The sequence below is a fragment of the Manacus candei genome, unplaced genomic scaffold, assembly GCF_025592945.1.
Source record: "Manacus candei isolate 608988 ecotype Guabito, Panama unplaced genomic scaffold, ASM2559294v1 h1tg000037l, whole genome shotgun sequence".
Lineage (NCBI taxonomy): Eukaryota > Metazoa > Chordata > Aves > Passeriformes > Pipridae > Manacus > Manacus candei.
This window is the reverse complement of record NW_026138085.1, coordinates 9,073,788-9,095,723: the sequence shown is the minus strand read 5'-3', so window position 1 is coordinate 9,095,723 and position 21,936 is coordinate 9,073,788. Positions and strand designations below refer to the sequence as shown.

Below are 21,936 nucleotides of genomic sequence, written 5' to 3'. Positions count from 1 at the left end.
GCTCTCAGCATCTCTCACCCTCCTTCCTCTCCCCAAGGAAACCTCACTGCACTTTTGTGACCAGAGCAGGGCACCAGAACTTCCCCTAAAGCCCTTTTCACCTCACACAGCCACACACGCACCGTAACCTCTGTCAAAATCACGTCCCCAAGCCCCACGAGCCTCAGCCACAAAGGAACAAGTGTCTACAGGAAGATCAAAATAAAAAGGTTAAGGAGAAACATTGAGTTAAAAGTTTTATTCATTCAACATCTCACATTACAAATATTTAAAAATTATATGCATACTGGTATAAATAGTCATTTGCAAACTATTTAATAACATTAATTTTCACTAGCACTTCAACAAATGAACTCTTTAAAAAAAGTAACTTGTGTTATATAACTTAGAGTAGAACATACAAAAATATGAACTTAAACGTGAAAATGACTTTAATAAAAAATGAATTACCCTTATTTAAAATGCTATAATAAATACTACAACCTCCCCATACACAGTAAAAACTATATGGAAATTCAGCCAAGTAGTACAATTAACTGACATACTTAAATAACTTTTCCTTCTGATAATATGAGCAATACATTGGGGGAAAAACATATTAGGGATTAGTAAAAACTAGACACCCACTTGCTAAAAGTTTCACTTCCAAAAAATATAACAAAAAATCTGATGAAAATTATAAAAACTAATTATACTTTAAAATTTAAAAATATAAAAAATAAAACAGTTGAATACAATATTGTCCCAATTCTTACAATGCTATCACAGTAGCTTTAAAATAAGATAATAAAATAAAGCAAATGACCAAAACCTTTTATTCCATTTTTTTTAAAAATAATCTCAAATTTACATTAGTAGAAAGATTGATTTCTGATTCTTTTCTTTAGAAACACCAGCAAGAAAGAGGATTTACTAGAACAGTAGAAAATGACATTTTTAAATGTCTGCAATTAAAAACAAAGAATTACACTGCAAAGATCTTCCAGAAGTCTGAAATAGGTATTGCACATAACTTGAAGTTAACTTGCCACAATTCATCACATTCAAGTTTTAAATCACCTTTGAACAGAAGGTTTTAACTCTTCAAAAACACAAGGGGTGAATTATCAAGTCTTTCCAACAGCATCCTTATAAAACGCTAAATTCAGTCACTGCAAGGTTGAAATTTGCATTCTGCAGAGGTCTGTGTATGGAGAAGTAGAGACTATACCAAAAAGCACGGGGCAGTGGGGTTCCTTTACATATAAAATAATCAGAAACACTTTATTTTACATTGCAAAAATAACCATGTAATTACTCTGTAACTACACTGGAAGTGCCTGGGCGGTGCCAGGCCAGGGGGATCCGACTCCACGCTCCCCAACCCTGCTGCTCATCGAAGGGACGCCCCACGACTGGTACCTAATTACACGTTAATCACGTCTGGAGCTACATGGTAACCCCAAAACCACAAACCCCATGGAATCAGAAGGACATGTCATCACTATTGAAGCACAGAGTAATGTATATAATTGTTTATGCCCTGTAAATCGAAGTGTAACCAAAGGATCTGTAAACACGCTTGTCACACAATCACAAGTGAATATTAGTAGAATAACAATTTCTTACATTAGTCATGCATACTAACATTACATGCCTGCCACCCAGCAGGCTCTCTTTTATTCTTTAAATATAATTTAAAAGAGCAGACACATTTCTGCATCAAACACCTAACATCGATTCTTTATTAATAATAAAAATGGCTAAACATTCACCAAAAACGTCTGCATTTGTGTATAATTTTTAAAAACTCAGTAAGAAGCGGTAGACAATTTTGATGGTTCTTGACTTTTAAATTTCTACACTATATTTATGCATTTAAATTTCATGGGTCTAAAGACAAGTGTCATTTGTCACTTTCATGCTTTTCTTCTTTAATTCTCAACTTTACATATACTATTTCTTAAATTATATGTACACCAAATACCTGGTGCTGGGCTAAGATGTTTAAGCAACATGCTTTCTTTTCTCTGCAGATTCTAAAATAGCATTGCCAGTGCACAACATCCATAATTCAAAATGTATGCAGAGCACTGAAATGTATAAAAAGCAGAATATAAGAAAATAAAATTTATTAAAATTATTTATATTAAAAAATGAAGTATATGAAGATCTCTCAGTAATAAAAGTACAAAAAGCTACTCTTTGCAATATGAAAAATTGAGGTATTGCATAAAGAGATATCCCGTCAGTGAAAAGTGTGCCTAAAAATGCTCACTGTTGGAAAAACAAGATATACAAAAGTAGTGCATAACAAATATACATTATGTGCATGACAAAATAAGTTAGCTACAAAAACACTGTACCGAAATTCAGCAGGTCATGTACAAAGGGAAAAAATTATTATTCAAAGCTAGTTCTCAAACAGTGTTATTTCTTGTAATGGAAACCCACCTCACCTGTTTGCTGGGTAGGATCGGCACAATAGCACACCCCAAGCCACCTACAAGCATTAAAAAAATTAAAGGAACATTCCAACTATAATTATGTACTTCAGAGAAAAAAAAGTCCCTGACAATCTACACAAGAGCACTCTGCATTTGCATTACTGTTGTCAATATTTTCAGGGATTTCAGTAAAAGCAGCTCCCTTGCTATACTTGACTAGTAGACAGCAAATGTCTCCATTTTGACCTTTGGAACTTGGTAAGGTATAAGTTCATTAAAGCCTGTATTGAAAATAAAAACTGCTTCTCATACAGATAATCGGGGCTGGGGGAAGGGGATGAGGGGGGCCCACGAGGGCTTTTAACAGAGCAGATGTTTTCCAAGCAGTGCTGAGGCAAGTCTTTGGTTTGGGAGACTCTGGGATAGTCCCAGGCCACTCAGAAGATTGCCAATAAATCAGTTCATTTGCACACTGCTACATCATCATTTGAGAAGTTGGCCAGGGAATTAGTTCAAAGGTAATAAAAATAATTTTCAGAACTACTCCTTCATTTGACTATTTCAAACTAACCCCCTGCACAGCTCACATGGACTGGGTTAATGCTTCTCAAGGTACAACTCAGTTACAATAAAGCCGGCATTAACTTCGCAAGGTTGGCACTTCAAACACCTGCGTGTCTTTATCTCCCCATAGTTAGTTCTGAACAGGTGGAATCTCAGCTGGGATCCTTCTACAGGAAGAGTAAGAAAGGTGTGTGCACACTTGCACCATTCCATGCACAAATTCAGAAAATAGTGCAAAACAAGATTTAAAACTCCTTCAGTTCATGCCGTCTGTTACCGATAAATTTGAGGGGATTTTAAACTAACTTTACATGGGAAACCAATAAACAGCCAATTTGAGTTTGTGTGCCACAATGGAATATCAAAACTTCAGTAAAAATCAGTGATATCCTTGAGGTATCTTTAGGTTTTCTACTTTTTCACGTCAAAATGGAGAGCAAAAGCTGGCCCCTGATGAATGTTAGTATATTAGGATATAGAGTTATATATAGCCATCAAAAATAAAATCTATATATTTATCCTTCAGGAGAGGAAATGCCAGTTCACTAGTTGTCATTACTCTAGCTTTGGTAGAATATCTAGGGTTGTAACCAGACAATTGAGTTCTCTCAAAGAAAAAAAAAAAGTGCACTCCCCCCTCAGTAGTAACTTTACTCAACTTTTACATTCAGGAATTCTTAAAATGTAATCATTTTGATGAAAATATAGTAAGCTCTGCCTATCTCGTTAGTAATTTGGATGCGGGTGGTAGCCAGAGGCACGGTCAGATACACACCGAGCTAAAATTTCAGCCTCAAAACCCTTAAGAGATTTAAAAAAAAAAATAAAATCATTATTATAGCGCTGCTTCAACTTTGCTCATGCATTTTTGTTGCTTTAAACATGCTCTTTCCTGTTGGTAGGTAAATGCTAACTTCATCTGTTGCTGGAAAAATCCAAAGTCCAAACAAAAAAGAGAGGCAAAAACAGGCTTCCCTGGGGGAAAAGTGTCAGAACAGACTGATAGTGTTATTGTTACATGGTTATTTAATAAAAGTATTATTATGTTCTTTATTAACAATAATTTAATTAAAAAACCAAAATACTCTATTGTTTCAATTCTCTTTTCTTAATATTTTTCTCTCCTCTAAGAAAACGTTGCAGGAAATTAAGTGTTCTCTCGGTAGTAAAGACAAGAGAATGCAACTCACTTGCAACATGTTATCGATACGAAAAGGAGTTCCCAATACAGTTTTCAATGACAAGGTTCTATAAAATACCCATATTATAGGTAATTCTTTCATTATACTATTGTTAAATTACAGACTACTACAAAAGGACATGCTGTGTGAGTAAGAGACAGGGCGGGGAGGGCTGGGGGCAGTCGGGAGAACAGAAGAGTGCACTTAATTGGAGGCCTGCAAATGAGCACTGCAGTGATCCTTTAGTTCCAGCGGAATGAAATATGTCTCGGGCGATCTCCTCCCTCCTTCACCAGGGGCTTGTGGAACTCCCTGCCAGCGCGTGAGTGGATAGCAGCCCAGCAATATTCACAGTAATACTGCAGACAGGTAACGTTAGCACAGAAAAACGGAGCGAACTTCCCACCGCAACGGGCCCCCTGACATTCATCACAGAGCTGATCATCCAAGACATATGGCTTAACTTCCACCTGCGTTCAGAAAACGAGAAGAAAGTTCACAGTGCTTAATTACAATGTAGACAAGGACAATTCCACAGCACCTACTCTCTGTGTTGTAGCAGGATGGCCATCAGAGTTCTGTAGCAGGGAGTTTACACTCAAGAATTTCCGCCCTGATTACACACGATCATGGCTGTTGAACACCCAAAACTCCAGTCACTTGAGAACAGTTCTGCTCCCAGTCCCTATCCTTAAAAAAAACCCAGAAACCAATGCTGACCATCAGCATCACACATGCTGTCACTGATTTATAGAAAGGCCCAATCAACCTATTGCTGATACACAGACTGCCATCAAACCCCTGGAAAATCCTGAGGGGTTATTTTTAAACATGGTGATGCCCAATTAAGATCCTCCCCATTCAGGCAGGAATGGAAACTATACAACACTGTAACTGCAGATTAAATATGCATGTGGTCTGCAAATTGCAATGTCGGAGTTCCCAACATTAAAAAAAGTCATTTTTTATCTAAATAAATAGCTCATGTCTGTATTTTTTTTCCATGACTTAGTCCTCTCAGCAAAGGAAATCCACCTGATCTTGTTGGGATACAATGAGAAGCTTAACAGGGAACTGATTCCCGCCTACGCTGTTGGCATTAAGGGCCAGGTGATGGGCTGTAATTCAGTGCAACAGAAACAAATATAGGTACAACTTCCTGCTCTAGAAGTGTTTGTGACCCTTCTCTGAAGCCCATTTAATTAGATGTATTCACAAACATTTTCAAACATCCAGACTTCAACTGGTATCTCTACTGTTATCTCTGCATCTGCCCCCGGGCTGCTCCTCTCTGCACCTCACAAGCCTCTGAAATACCTCAGTCAAATAAGGACATTCACAAGTTCTTGTGTTTTAAAACTTACTCGATTTTATCACAGTCCAGACTTAAGTAGCTTGATGTCATTTGTGCTTACAGGAAATATAAGCTACTTAGAAACAGCACAGCAGCCTTTTTAATGACCTCAGTTTTTCTCCTCTTCCAGTGCTCAACTTGCATTTCCCAAAACCCCTTTGTGCCAGCTCAGAAGAATGAATTTGTAGAAGAGCAGAAGCAGACAAATATTCTCCATCCCCTAGTCTGCTATGTAGTGTGAGGTTGGGAATGGATTGAGGAGTGTTGGCTTCTCCAAGTGCTACACAGGCCTCCTTCACGTGGTGATTCTGCTCTGTTACCTCTGCTCAGCCACCTTCAGAGGCCAAACCACAGCACAGGTGTCCTCAGCACATTTATTCAGAGTGTGATAGGAGCTGTAACTGCTCCCTGAGCTGGTTACAGAGAGATTTCCCAGCTCCAGAGAAAAAGCTTCATCAGGTCCACTTAGGGTGGCAGCACTTGGCAGCAGTGCAGGCCACTGAACACTTCATTTGCATTATCTCTGTGAGGGCACACCCTTTAGCAGCACCTCCTTGCCTAATTTTACAGGAAATCCCTTATTGTTACTAATTTTGTTTTTATTTTTACAGAAGAATATTATTAGAAAATTCTTAATAAATAGTACCTTATTAATAAAAAGCTGCATTGCCACTGTTGTACTTTTACCTTCCTCATGCACCCAATCCCTCCTACAATGAATCCTCTGAGCACTTATCTCCACACATTTGTTCTGAACTACACAAAAAAATGAGGAAATAAGGAGAGTGGGAGGAGAGAAGGAAGGGGAAATGGATTGCAAAATCTTTGCTAGAGTTCACAAGTACTTACTTAAATTTGTAGTCCCACCAGCTTCAATGGACCTATTCACCCAAGTGTCTGCTTATGCAAGCACAAGTTGCACAAGGGCGGCCCAAATTATTTGTTCAAAGCTGTTCAGAACTTATTTCGGAGCCAAGATTAGAACAAAGACATTCCAATTCACAGGCCCACAGTCAAATTGTTGTTACAATTCTTCTACCCAAGCTTTATAGCCAAAGCAGGAGTGAAATGATAATGAGCTAATCAGCCAAGTTTGGAGGGTTTCCGCTGTATTAACTATAAAATTAAGATCAGTAGTGACAGTCATGTAGGAAAAATCCAGGGACAAAGGATGAATTAGACAGAACAGGAGATGTGAGCATCTGAGTTTCTCAGAATTGTGGTTTGAAGATCACTGTAACTGGCAGGTACATTTTATAGAGATGAAGAAGAGGGCAGAAGCAAACTGCAGATCCATTTGGCATATTTCTCTGATTTAAAAAAATAGGGAATAAAACACAGCCTTTACACAAGCTGTGTGGGATGACTGTGAGGCTGCAATGCACACAAACAAGTTTAAAAGGCATTACCATGATGGTCTTGGACACGCAGCACACACTGTGTAACCCTGGGGTGGTTCTGCCCTTCTCCCAAAAGATGCAGAGCAGGAGTAAGAACTGCTCCATCTTTGGCAGATACCTCACTCCCTGCATTACACAAACACTACAAATACTTGCAGTGGGAGCATATGATGAGTGCAATATTCTTATAAAAGGGCAAGGCAGCTGACACGCTTCCCACTGTGCTCAGCAATTCGAGAAAGTCTGTTTCACAGTTGCCTCCCACGTTCCAGAACCAGCAGCTCTGTACCACTCCTTCATCTTTATTCCGTGTTGTATCTAAGTGGCACAATCCAGCCCTAAATATGCAGTTAATCTGATCTAACATTTACAGCCTCCGCAGCGACACGTTTACAAGGAAGAGCGTTTCCAGAGGAAGCGCGGAACGAGGAGCGCGGCCCTTACCCGTTTATCAATCTCTCCGTGCTGCAGCTGAACAAAGCGAGCGCTGATAGCAGCAATGTAACTCTGTTGATTAGAAAATGCAACCCGCCCAGCTCCTTTGGGGTACTTCAGCTCGGGGTCTGTGTCGATTCCAGCATAGCACACCCCTCCGTACAGCCGGTCCATGATCATCGCCAGCTCCACTAAACCACAAAGGAAAAGCAAACGGCGCTGTAGAATTGGCAGGGTTTTTTTTCCAAGAGCATCAAATCGATCGGTCCAGTTGTGTTCACATCCCCCACTTAATATTCCCTTGCTGAAACGCTCGTTTCCCCCACTGCTCCCCAAACGAGGCTGCACATCCAACATGCCCAGTGGAACACGCAGTGTGTACCTGCTCGTAAAGGCCGAGGAACACCACCAACAAAAATGGTTTTTCTTGGGTCAAGAGGCTGTGAACCATCCATAACAAAATCACTATCACTAAGGTTCCAAGGCCGGATCTGAACCTATGGACAAAAAGCCTTTTTTTTTAACCATTCACAATTCAAAGTATCTCAGTAATATAAACTAAAACAGTGTCCTACAAAGAAGAAAACTTCTTAAACAGCCGTACTTTGTAAACTCAGTTTCTACTTGTTCAGCAATCATTTCTCAAAATGAAGTGGTAATAAGCTCTCTTAAGACAGACCATTTGACCATACTGAATTTCAACACTTCCCTGTTACCCAAATTTCTGGGAAAAAAAGCTCACCCTCTACTTACACATTTACTTAATCATGACTGAACTGCTCTGTACAACTCCCCCCTGGTGCTCACAGATCTACCCTGCTCATATTGTCCCAGCCAAATGTGAGCACTAGACCAGCCTTATCTCAATGCAACAGGCTTCAGAGTTGCCTGTTTATTTACTATGCTGCTTTATATTTGTCTACAGCTGGCCAAATTTGAAGCACAGGAATACAGCAGAATTCCCTCCAAACTCTTAACAAGCTTGCATCAGCCCCCAAGCCATTTGTACTAATAATTTATATTCCAATGCGACACTGTGCTTTTTAGGATTTGTCTCTGTCGAAACATGTTACCTACAACACTCAAAGACATTATGAATTCTACATTTTCATCAATAACAAGCATAAAATACCTGTCTGGAAACACATCTTTTTCTAACCAAAATATGCATTGTAACTAGACTAAAAAATTTCATGTCTAGTTCAAAAATAAGTAAGTTGGTATCTTCTCTTTGAAAACTTAACTTGACATCTTAAAAATTTTAAACACTAACATTCTGAAGACAGAAAAGATGCATTTGAAGAGGCCAGTTTTTGGTTATCACCCAGGAATTGTGCAGGCCCTGACAATTCCACCTACCGGTTTGTCTTTGATAGTGGGGCTGGAAACACAGAGATAGAGCTTTCCATCTTCTTCAATACATGCATCAATCAGTGCCTGCACAGAGCTTTCATCTTGGAACAGCAAAAATGCATATCCTACCAAAGGGAAAACAGGCACATAACTGGTTTTGCCTATTTGCCTATAGGATAATAATTTAACCCAGAATTATGCTTGACACCATGTCATCACACTGTCACACAGCAAGGGACGAGTTTCAAGGTGCTCTCACACATTTACAGCCCTCTGGTTGATCATATAAGAGACAAAATCTTTCCCAGCTTCTGTGGAAGCCATTTAGTCCCTTTAAAGAACTATTTAGGGTTAGGTTAAAAATGAAGAACAACAGGGGGAGAAAAAGCAAAATGGAATAAAATAAAAACAGGAAGCTAAGGAAGAGTTCTTTTAGTGAATAATAATTGCAAAGCCACACTCTAAACTTCACCAGTTTATAACAATCCCAAGGACTAATTGTTTGGATTTTTTTCCCCTAAACATTGTGTCATTGTAAAAACAGTCTTGTCTAAAATGGAGTCTTATAAAGAAAAATTATTCTGAAATGCTCATATGCTGTTGGTTTTCAGTTATTTACCTTTAGGAGGAAAATAAGATTTGCTCTCTGCCTTGTGTGGCCAGTCTACAATCAAAGGTCCAAAGCGACGAAAGCTAGCAGTGATCTCATCTGTAACAGGAGAGAGGAAAAGGCATGAATTTAAATCAAAATAAATTGAATTTAAGACATCTGAAGAACACTGATTTCAGGTAGCTTCATCCTATAAACAAACATTCTGTGACCCTCAAGGTTCAGCTGTTCAAAGCAATGATCAGTAGCTGATGAGGAATCTTTACAACAAGAGAACACCCGTTGTGAAACAAGACAGACCAAATATCAGGTTTTTCTTTCTATTTTTAATTACAAATACAAGTTCATAACCCACTAATTTGCAGGAATGGAGTCCCTCCATCTATACAGTTATAACAATCCAGCCTCAGCTATTCTCCCACAGAGTTTAGAGGCAATTTGCTGACTTGCTAGTAAGCAATCAGCTCTGCCAATATAATTGTGGAGGACTGGAAACAAATAAAGGGCCTATCCCAAGACCCAGCCATGCCTGTTCCCATCACATGCCAGTGCCATATGTGCACACACCATCTGAGCTTGGCCTCAAACTAAAGCAGAGTGAACCTGGAGGACAGTTATGGAATTTTATAGGTGAAATGGCAAAAACATGTTACTGGAGCAAGGAGCAATTCTTGTATCCATTTCAATTCTGCCCTTGACCTCAGATTCCTGGTAGAAATTTGCATATGCTAGTTCCACAGAAGCCTTCTACATGGGATTTTGTTCTTGAATTTGAGTAATTATTCCCTTTTCCTTCTCCACAGACACAGCTGAACCAGCACCACTTAAAGCTCTCTGGACATAAATTTTTCATTCAAAAACTGAAACAAAAAGAATAAACTTCACATTGCTGGAGCATCACCTAAGCTGGCAACTGCTCAGCTCTACTCTGCTTCTGTACCATCTTTCTGTACCACCACTGTGGGGGTTCCTAATACACATTTTAGCAGATTTTCACCATCACATGCAGTTAGAAAGCTGAAAAGGCATTGCCAATTATGTCTTTTTCAGTTTGGTTACACAATCTGATGACATTGCTAATGAAACAGTGACTGACAAGGTTCTCTGTGCCCTTCAGATCCTCAGGAACACCTCCAGCAACATTGTGTGTCAGGGTTACACACTAATGAAGATAGAAACCAAGAAGAACACTGCTTGCACTACATATCTATTCTTAAAATTAATCTCAGTTCAGAGCAGCACTTAACCCAAATTTAATGTCAAAGCACATACATGAAATGCATTCTAGAAACAGGATCAGAAAAACCTTAAAAATTCAACTGTGGTGCAGATTTTAAACTGGATACTCCTTATTCTACTTCACACTCGTGCAGTTAACAGGATGAGCCCTGACAGAAGCAACTTGGAAATTCAAGTCACTCTTGTGGTACAGGAAGATCCTGTTCTTCAATATTTGGGGTCCAGAGACCAAAATATTGACATACTCCTCTGCTTTTAAACTCACAAAGGTGACAAAGTTAAGAAACAAGCAAAACCCAAACAACAACAACAAAGAAAGAGAGACAACAAGGTCATTTTTCCTCTTGTAAACACCATGTTATATTTGACCTTTTAATAATAAAGTAGCTCTAATGTTTGACGTGAAATTCAGGTTGCCATGTCACAGCAGTGCACACTGCCACACATTATGAGCTCTCTGACATAATTAAAACAATTCTGTGATTAAAAAAAAGCAACTTCTCCGATTTATTCCTGCATTTCTTTTAACCACTATCCCAGCACACTCAGACATACAGAACACAGAGCTCTGGTGAAACAAAGCTTTACGACATGTGTGCATGACTTTTTTTATTTTTTTTTTAATAACAACTGCAATGTTCTGCCACCTGTGTCTGTCTGATGGACCCACCACAAATTCCTGGTGCCTCACGGGATGCCCCTGCACAGATTCACTCCTGGCTGGGTTCTCACCACGCACATGTTTGAAGCTACCACAGGACACAAGCACTGCTGGAAACAACCTCAACAGCTACACATGAGCAACCAAACAGAGAGTTAGGACTTACTGTCCTATATACATTTTGTAGAACCCTGAGCAATACTTTTCTTACTACTGACTTCGGGGGCCTGTAAAATGATTGCAATGGATTTCGGAGTTTCAACAGGTGATATTTGCTTGTTTATTTTTGCACTTTTATACTTTTCATACTGCTGAAGTCAGGTAAATGTGTGGCAACGTGATTTTCTTCTTCAATGGCAGAAACACCCTACAGTCTAAACTGACCTGAATTATCTCACATTTGGCACAGACTGCAAGTGGTAAATGCAAAGATCCATTTCCGTATCAAAGAGTTTGGAAAACAATCATTCCTGAGCTAACAGACAAAAGGTTTCACACCCCAGTTTTGCCATTAAGGCAGAAGCAGCTTTTCTGGGTGAGATTTTCTGGGTGTACCTTCATCAATGTCCGGTGGCAGTCCCCCAACAAAGACTTTCCGGGAATATCGCTCCACGCGCTCTCCGTTCTGGTGGGAGAAGCAGTGAGGTGATCCCAAACCACTGTGCAGAGTCTGATCCCCACGTCCATCATCCAGGAAGCCGTCTTCCATTGGAAACAGTGAAGACTGACCTGAAGAGGGGGTTAAAAAAAAAAAACAGGAAAAAAAAACCATACTAACAGAACAAAGCACACACTGTTTAAATAATTGGAAAAAATGCACCAGTTGCTGCATCAGCAGAACTGTGAGCAATCCGCCCTCTGAACGAGCAGTTATGTTCTCAATTTCATATGACCCTTTTGGTTTTCAATAGCATTCAGCAGCTCAAATGCATTATTTCCTACCTCCTTCATAACTGCGCTGCTGCTAAGACAGACTTGAAACAAACTGGTATTTCTAACAGATGCTCAAGTTGTCCATTTTCTATATTTCATGTTTCCAATTAGACTTCTTTTAACAAGTGTAAAAAGAGAAGGGAATATAAGCAAGTCAAGCCATATATCACATTTTCCAGTGAACAGTTTCTTACAGTGAGTCAATACGATTTCATGGTGCAAATGGGAAAACAAGAATTCTACCAGCTAAATACATCACACATTTAAATTAACTGATATCAAAGCATATCATAAACCACCCACTTGTAAATAACAGGAAAACAGGAAGACCCACTGTCATTTACTGCAAAGACTGAAAACTGTCCCCCCTACAAGTTTACTTTGATGTTATGACAGAGTTCCGTTAGTGGAATTGTTCTAGGAGAAAATGTTGTAAGCTTCCCCTCACAGTCCAGCTTCCCTCTATGGTAATCCTTTATCACAGATTTCCTAATAATATTTGTTACTTTCAAATAATATCCTTTTATTATAAATGCAATTGCATAACATCATAAATAGAGCACCTGCTGTTCTCTTCCATGAATTCCCTCTTTAGTTACAGTATTCAAGAGCTACACAACAAACTGAGTAGACTCCTACTCATTTAAGGAGCATTTTAGGAATAAATATATATAGGGAAAGTAAGCAATGAGGTGTGCTACAAGCTTTAGGATACATTTCCTTTTGCCTATGATGGGATATACTATGTCTGCTTTTTCAGGATTCATCACAATCTACCACAGAAATGTACTGGTGAGGTTAATTTATCCTGCTCTTGCTGCCTTCCTTTGAAAGAAATTGATTTTAAAAAAGAAAACATCTTGAGAACAGAAAATTTGACCAATATCCAGACGTTTGCCATGCAAAAAATCAAACAGCTAACAATGTGAAAGAAAAAAAATATAATAAAATCCACTGTCCATAGAATTTACATGAATAAAAAAATGAAAGGCTTGATCAGGTTGCTTTATTTGCAATTTCAATAATATTTTATACACCTTTAATTAAAATAAAATTCACATATAATCAGGCCTATTTCTGTAGCTGGGCAAACCGGCTTCCTGCTCTGAGAAAAATACTGTAATATTGACTTAAACACTGCTTTTCCCTAATGAACTGCTGCACATGTCATTTGTTTCATGTCTTAAGATCTCAGTCCTGCAGGTATTGGTGGGAGGGAGCAACTCCTCAGACCTAGCCAGCCTTTTCAGGTTCATCAGCTGCTGTTGGGTAACTCAACACTCACGTTTGCAGGATCTGGTTATTGAACCCAGCAGGACATACATTCACTATAGACTATGTTCCATCAGCACCCAAAATAAACTTCTCCAGCACTGGCATTCATAACATACACACAAACAGCAACACAGCCCCCCGGGGTAACAAATCATACAGGTGATGTCCACTGTGAGAACTGTGACCATTTCAGCCTCAAGTACTCCCTATTTCAGTTAAAATGTTGATTTATGGCATGCAGACTATGTAAATTTATGTGAAACTGCTCCTTTATCATCTTAAATTTTGGACTTTGCCCTCTAGTAACAACTTAAGGTTATTTCTCCCATGAGACATTGTCAACATTAGAAAATTAAATAGGAATATTGTTACCTCGCCTTCTCCCATATGTCCTTGCTGCATGTTAAATGAGAAAGAAAACAGCCTTTCAATCATTGTTATAAGGACCAAAAGACCTTGTTTTATCGCCTTTATACTGACTCAGTGATTCTCAAGCCTTTTCATATCCAGGTCATTTAAAATGGTGTTCACAAGCTGAGCCCCCCACCCCCCATGACTTCCTCACACCATCTCTGTTACTTACTGATAAAACACATTGACAGGAGACTGACAAAGTGGATATGGATAATGAAAGAGACTTTTTGAAAACAATTTTAGTCCTCAATTTGCACATTAATTTTTAGTTATTTCTTTATTTTAATCTATGTCTAGGTGTGTGCCTATAAGCAAATGGATCTTTTCTCATGCACCAAGTTCTCTGCCTTGCCAGGCTGCAGAATACTCTAACACTGATCTTCATCTGAGCTGGAGGAAAAGCCCCAACAGAAAGAAAGGGAAAGACTATTGGGTTACTTTCTGTTTTGAAATTAGGTTGATGTAAAAGCTTTGCACAACCCACAAAATCCTTGGTGAAGTTATTACTGGCAAATAACCAGCTGAAATACTGACAAGTCAAAGGAGAAAATGTCTGGACCACTAAAATTGCCTTCCAGACCCTCTGCAGTCTGTGTACAACAGTACAGATTATCTCATATTAACTCAGTACACTTTACTGGAATAATTCAATTTACCCACCGGTTCCTACTTTTCATGTTTCAGAACAAATCAATTCTACCACTAAAAACCACAACATTTTCTGTGCTGGCTTCCAGGACCCATTGTCAGAGCACGGCCAAACTTTCTAATCAAACTTGCACATTTTTTCTCTTTTAATCTCATTAAAATCTGTTTCTGAAAGTAGGCCAACTGTTTTCAAAACTTGGATTCTCCTGGCAAGTACTATGAGAAACTCTGAGCACATCATGTGTTTTATTTTGCTTCCCCATTCAAAACCAAGGCCGACAATTTAAGCATTTAAATATTTGTAAACCACAACAATACAGGAGTCGTTTCCTCTTTCAAAATAAAAACTGTATCAGTCCAATTTACTTCATGATTATTTAACATCTGTAAGATCATTTCACTCCTCTGATCTTTTGCAGGTAGAGGTACTTACAACACCAAGAACACAAAATGATGAAGCCTCGGTTTTTGGACTGGAGCATATTCTTGAGGCACAGGTTTTAGGGGAGAATCTTAAAGGCTGAGAGCCTTTACAAGTATAATTTTTTCCATGGTAATTTTGAATTATACAAATCCAGGATGCTGGTATAGTCCTCAAAGCAGAAATTTAAGGTTCTTTCACAGAAAGCAATCACAATCCTACTGCATCCCTGACAAAACTCAGCAGCCTTTGCACGTTTTAGAGAACATCAAGCACTTTCAAAACCAGCTCTGCCTATAAAGCCATAAAAATCCTGCCTGTGGTTTCTAAATTACTAAGAAAACCACACAGCCTCCTTCACTCGGTACACCCACTCCTGGCAGCAGAGCAGGGAGCACAGACCCGATTCCCACTGCGGATCTGTGACCACCATTCAGGTCAGAGGACTCCTCACACCTTCATCACCTGTGGCACTCAAGGCAAGAGGATTTTTCTGCTCTACCAGAATCAAAAACAACAAAAAAAGGTTCAGCCACCAACTAGGACATATTTCCAGTGCCAAATACTACTGAAGAGGTTTTGAGAACCAAATACTAAGATTTTTTTTCTTCTACCTAATTTGCTTCTTATTTTCTGCATTTGCTTCATCTAACCCGCAAAATACCAACATCTGACAGTTCAAAACATTTCTCAGGAGCCACAGTTTATAAACTACCCCAGTACAGCACAGATACAAACTTTCTCTGCTCACTGAATGCAGAGTTCATCACACGCCATTAATTTCACACAATGTGAAACTTTGTGAAATACAAACAGCATTGAAGTGAAGGAATGTTCTTTTGGCAAGCCAGGAAAGCAGCTGAGTTACCCTTTCTGTCCCTGGCTTTCATAATTTCATATTAAGAAAAATCTTTGCTACAGGAATACCCAGCTCAGCTGCTACACAAATGAAGCCTTAAAATGCTACCAACCACGGAAAAAGATTTAATTCAAGATACCACAACACATGACCATCCCCTAAAAGAGACAACTACAAAGTTGGTTTGGATTCCTCAGATCTGTTTTTCCCTTTCCCATCTCTTCAGTGTTTCAAATAATTGCATAAAGGGCCTAGGAGAGATTTACTTATCTCACAAGATGTTTCAGCAACAATTATGTTACAAAACCTAAAAAACACAAAGTGTTTGTGTAACTAATTCATCTGCTCATTAATAACAATTACTTTGTCGCCTCAGCCCTCCCTGCAATGCTCCTTTCTATGTCAGAAATAAAGCCATGCAGAAAGTCAATGACCTTTTGCAAAAATCTACTGCTTTTACTGTCTGTCATTTTAAGGAACATCATGAATAAGAAACCCACTCAAATTTTTGTGTCTTCTCTTCATTTGAGCCCATTTCCCTCTCTCCCTTGTTTTTTAAAAAAAAAATATATTTTGTGTCTAACATACCTCCAATTAAATATGCTGAGCTTTCTTCCCTCTACAGGAAGCACTGAAAAGACTGTCAGGATGTTGTGTATAATCCCACATCCCAATGACAGTGCTGAAAAAGCATGAAAAATATCTGCAGGAATCTTAAATCACATCCTGAACCCCAAACTTCCTACAAGCTTGGCCTGCACAAAGTGTGTCCAGGTTGAGCACCTGGTTCTTGCTGAGTTCCCACCTGCAGAGTGATTTCAGGTGTATTTTATATCTATACCACCATCAGCTGATGGTTAAATATTATATAAATAGAGAAAAGTGTAAGAATCCAGATTTTTTTTTAAAGGGGTATAATAAGGTTTTGTTTATACTGAAACCTTTCTGTATTATTAATGGTAGCTGGTCTTAGGTGACCAGTTGCTTATACTGAAAAGCAAATATGACCAACACCAAACATAGCTTCAAGCTTTCACTCAAACTGTTCATACTCTGAGAGGCATTTTCTGCCCCTAAGCAGAAGCAGGGAAGGTGACTTGTTGCTGGGCTGTTTTCTGTTTCACTTAGGACTTAACTTTTACAGAAACAGAAGCATCAAAGTTCCACAGGATTATTTCTGAAAGTGAGCTAGATATCTGTTGAATCTATTAAAGAAAACATTTACACTTGCCTTAGTTTTACTTTTAAGTTATAGAAAAATAACTGAAATACAATTTGGTTTAGCCATTACAACACCAAAGCCTTATTTTTACTTTTTTTTTTTCACTGAACTATGTTTTGCAATTATAGCAAGATTTACAATGCTGTGCACAAGGCCATTAAAATATGAACTGTAATATTTTACTACCTTTTTCCTCACTACTCCCTGAGGGCAGGTAGGGTTGACTGTAACTCAAGAGAGAGATTTTATCATCATTTCATGTTTCACAATGCCTTTCAGATGTCATGCATGGATCACATGTTTCTACCACAGGTAAGAGCACATTTCACAAAGAGGTTCTATAAGGTCACCTCCAGCCCAATTTCACATCTCTATAAACATCTCCTTAACCAAACCAAGAGCAGAAAAATTCTAAAGAACATCTATTTTTAACATACCTTTGGTTAAATTATCTCTATATGAGGGTGCAATTTAGACACCCAAACAGATATTTTGCAGAGAGGTATATATAGTTTCTTAAATTAGAACGTAAAAATCTTATCTGCCTGTATTATACACAAAAGTATTTCTTTCTATTTAATGGAGCCTTACAACTGAAGTCTTAGATGACATTTTCAACATGAAATCAGATGACTGACTGTAGTGACAGGACAAGGGAGAATGGCCTCAAACTGACAGAGAGTAGGCTTAGAGTGGATATTGGGAAGAAATTCTTCCCTGTGAGGGTGGTGAGGCCCTGGCACAGGTTGCCCAGACACATCCCTGGAAGTGTCCAAGGTCAGGTTGGGAGGGGCTTGGAGCAACCTGGTTTGATGGAAGGTATTCATGTCCATGGGATGATCTTTAAGGTCCCTTCTAACCCAAACCATTGTGGGATTCAAAGGCAGGCAAAAAAGGTACTCTTTTTTATGCATTCTTTGATTTTAGTTCTAAAATAGTATGGACCAAAGAATTAGGCTCCAGTTCTACGACTGTTAACATGAGCCATGTGCCTGTGTGCAAAAAAATTGCCCCGTTCAAGCCCTTAATCTCATTCCAGTCAAATTCTCCCAAGCACATGATATTTTGACTGTGGAGCAACAGCCAATGCATGGTAGAGAGTGGCACCGACTCAGGATACCTGATCCAGCATAAATTCCATCAGTACAGAATAAACTGAACAAAATTTTTAACAAATCTACACTGACACTGAACTTATTCCATGTCAGACCTTTGCACCTTACACTCACAGCCATCTTTGACACTGTCAAATGAGATTCCTGTTTTAAAAACTGTTTTCCGAAGTAAGCCACTAAAAGGGAATATAAGAGATTCCCTTTTTTGGGTAGATTTCAAACACTACCAAACTTCAAAGAATGAAAAACATTCCAATAGTACTTTCTTAATCTTAAAACAACCTTAAGAAAATTAAGCACCTCTATATATACATCTGAAGAATGTGTATTTGTCACACTTTTAGCAATGTCAAAGCCAGTATAAAATCAGCGAAGCAGCCTCAGTCTGGTTGCAGAGTAAAATCAAGGATTTGCACCTTTGGAAGTACTGATTCTGCAAAATTAGGCAGCAGAGATGCCAAAACCTGTATTTCTCTTCCTAATACATTTTTAAAGAAATACAATGTAAAAAGAAATTTTTTTAAAGCATGTTATAAGAAATATAGCTCTAGTTTATGTCCAAAATGTCCAAATGAATGCTGAAAAACAAGAGTACAATTGTAGATTGCAAATATTATGCTTTATTTCAAGTAAAGCCAGATGCCTGAAGACAAGTATTTACCATTCCTTCTGTCGAGAACAGTAACAAAATGAAGTTTGTGTTATTCCACAGCATTCAAGTACAGGTCTGACTAGAATCTTTAATTTTAAATTACAGGTCACTGTCACAAAACAACTGACAAACAAAAAGCAAACAGGTTTCTTTTCTTCAAAAACCCTGGAGAGAATCTACCTACACAATCATTTGGTAAGTAACACTGTTTTACCTGTGATTATGTTGAATTAATTGGGTTCACATGGTAAAAAGGTAGAATCTGAGTGAATGGCACAAAGCAGATTCTCAGCATAATAACTGCTAACAGTGAGTGTTGACAACTTTATACATCAAATAACTGGGGGATGGAGGAGGAGAAAAGCTCAGAAATACTCAAAGGGAAAACTACAGTTCCCAAGCCTTGTGCAATGAGCTTCAAATTCTTGGGACTTTAATCTGCCTAACGCAAAACTGCCTCACTGAAGAGATGGTGCAGTTATAGTCAGAAAAGAATCATCTTTGGGGGAAAAAAAACCCCACACTAAAGGCTCTCATTCTTTATAGGCTGCCCAGAGAGGGTGTGGAGTCTCCCCCTCTGCATTAATTTCAAACCCACCTGGACTCATTCCTGTGTCACCTGCTCCTGGTGACCCTCCCTTGGCAGGGTGTTGGACTGGATGATCTCCAGAGGTCCCTTCCAACCCTGACAATTCCAGTGGGATTCCCTGATTCTCATGCACTGCCCGTCCCAGCTGCAGTGGCAGGCAGGGACAAGAAGGCACAACCTGCTTCCAACTCGGCCACTCCAGCCCAGCCCAGCTGCAAATCCACCTTTGTCAGGAGCTCAAGTGAACTTGATTGGGCAACTGAGACAAAAAATCCTAGACATGATTCCAGCATGTAATTACAGAACCACAGAATCACTGAGGTTGGAAAAGACTTTCAAGATCTTCGAGTCCAACCTGTGACCCATCACCACCTTCTCAACTAGACCAGAGCACTGAGTGCCAAGTCCAGTCATTCCTTCAGTACCTCCAGGGATGGGGACTCCACAATTCAAGCCTAAGTCTGAAGGGGAAATGTGGGAAAAAAAAGGTTAACTATGAAATTCAGTCTGTGTGAGGGCTTTAAAACCCACCACCACTATTATTGCTTTGCTGCTGATGCTCTCAGGTCTGTCAGACTAACACAGGGCCATGTGGGCTGAACCTCAAGACGTGATTTTCCTACATTTCAACAACCACTTAACTACTCCTGAAAGGTGACAAACCAAATACAGTCTCCTTCATCTCAAAAATACAAAAGCTTCAAAGCCAACTTTGAAGTTTTCTTTGCTATCAAAATACAAATAAATCCTCTCCTAAACCAACCTGCTATAAATCCTAAACAATTCCTAAACATAATTACAGCTTTGTCTACAAGGTATTAGTATTTTTTCCCTAATTCCAGTTATGTTACAGTGCAATACTGCAAATCAATTTAAGTGAAACCCTTAAATATCATATGTATTTGAACATTCTCTTCTCCAGGAACCCCTACAGGGTCTGAGATAAGAAACCAAAAGCAGAAGAACAAATCATGTAGCACAACCCTCAGCTGGAGACTGCATGTTCATTGGAATTATACTGTATTTCAGGAAAGCAGGTACCCTACTGCTGGTGGCACTGAGCTTTATTTTATATTCATGTATGACTGCTGGAGAATAGACAAGAAGTTATAAAAACATCCAATCTTTTGCCTCAATACATCTTACAATTTATGATATAGAATAACTGGCAGCATTTATCTTTTGAACACTTAAAGTGTTACTACATTCACTTTAAAATTTAAAAATGAAGGCAGAATTTGCAACTGGGAGAAGGAAAAGCATTACACAAATCAGCTTCTCAGCCACAAAACTACTTCAAAGGTGGTAACTTCAGTAAATTCCAAAACACATATTAATGATGGACTTTCTGACAGAAGGAAAGGGAAGGATGGGATGACATATGCTAAAAAATGTATTTTTTAAGTGACAAAAAAATTTATCACACCTATTATAGAATTTATTGAACAACTTATGAAAGCATATAGAAAAGGTGCAAAAACTTCCCACATCTCCCATTCATAGTCACAGTTCATATCACTGTGTTCCCAGACTCTTCATACGTAGCATTTCACCCCGAGAGCTGCTGGTATCTGCCTACACCATCCCACCAATTCCCACACCAGGAATTCTGCCTGTGCTTTACTGAATCACCTGCATGTGACTTGCAAGAGCTGGATTTACACCACAAGATTTAAACCTGGGGTTCCTGAAGTACAATAATAGGTTCAACGCAATTTATTTTTGTCTGTGGAAGGAATGATCACAAGACAGCCTGGAATGCAACATGAGGGCTTTGTTCCTTTTTTAACCATCCTCTTCACTCCCAAAAAATAAAGGGACAGTAACACAAGCAAGTCAACATCAACCTATGAGGAAAGGCTGAGAGAATTGAGATTGTTCAGCCTGGAGACAAGAAGGCTTTGGGATGGCCTAATTGTGGCCTTCCAGGACCTGAAGGGAATTTACAGGAAAGATGCAGAGATATCCCTGCCCACGGCAGGGGTTTGGAACTGGATGGTCTTTAAAGTCCCTTCCAACCCAAACCATTGTGGGATTCTACAATCAAGCACTCTCCAGTCTCTGCAGCACAAAATTTCCCCATTTTTAATTTTTACAGTAAATAGCATAGGTAAGACACTAATTTTTCCAGTTACATAGGTGAAAAAAAATGTACTATACACTTCCCCACACCCAATCCAAATGGGAAGATAAACAGAAAACCATACTTTAAAAGAATCACCACTTCATTTCTTCTGCTTCCATTAAAATAAATGGTGGACAGGACCAGGCACCAGCAGTATTTATATAAGTATCCCCACATTCCATACACAAAATTTATCCTTTCCTCATACTCACCCAATCTGACTGCTGAGCTGGGATTCTTGCTAATGGGATTTCTAAGTAAAGCTGAAATACCACTCCCTGCACTTCACTTGACATGTGCATATCTAGAGAGAGCCCATCACTACCCCACTCACCTGAAAGCCCAATTATCAAGATTATCATGGAAAAAACAGCTGACCAATCTGCATTCCAACACACAGTGCATTAAACCAAGTACAGATAAATCTACTGTGAGATGTATTTTCAAATTTGCCTTAGCA

The 21,936-nt window shown here is 38.9% G+C and overlaps 1 protein-coding gene and 1 long non-coding RNA gene across 2 annotated transcripts in view; one reads left to right on the top strand and one right to left on the bottom strand.

Moving 5' to 3' along the window:
* Positions 1-223: 223 nt before the first annotated feature.
* CPEB4 (cytoplasmic polyadenylation element binding protein 4) overlaps positions 224-21,936 on the bottom strand; it is a 42,511-nt gene continuing 20,798 nt past the window's right edge. Inside the window, exons 3-8 of the mRNA XM_051793562.1 lie at positions 11,779-11,952; positions 9,333-9,422; positions 8,720-8,838; positions 7,743-7,857; positions 7,370-7,551; positions 224-4,641 (exon numbers count right to left, since the gene is read on the bottom strand). Coding sequence (XP_051649522.1) covers positions 4,414-4,641; positions 7,370-7,551; positions 7,743-7,857; positions 8,720-8,838; positions 9,333-9,422; positions 11,779-11,952 — 908 coding nt within the window. The 3' untranslated portion in view covers positions 224-4,413. The remainder of the gene's footprint in view (positions 4,642-7,369; positions 7,552-7,742; positions 7,858-8,719; positions 8,839-9,332; positions 9,423-11,778; positions 11,953-21,936) is intronic.
* The window catches only part of LOC127473698 (uncharacterized), a 901,041-nt gene continuing 896,561 nt past the window's right edge, over positions 17,457-21,936 (top strand). The window contains exon 1 of the long non-coding RNA XR_007905552.1: positions 17,457-17,740. This is a non-coding gene — a long non-coding RNA (uncharacterized LOC127473698). The remainder of the gene's footprint in view (positions 17,741-21,936) is intronic.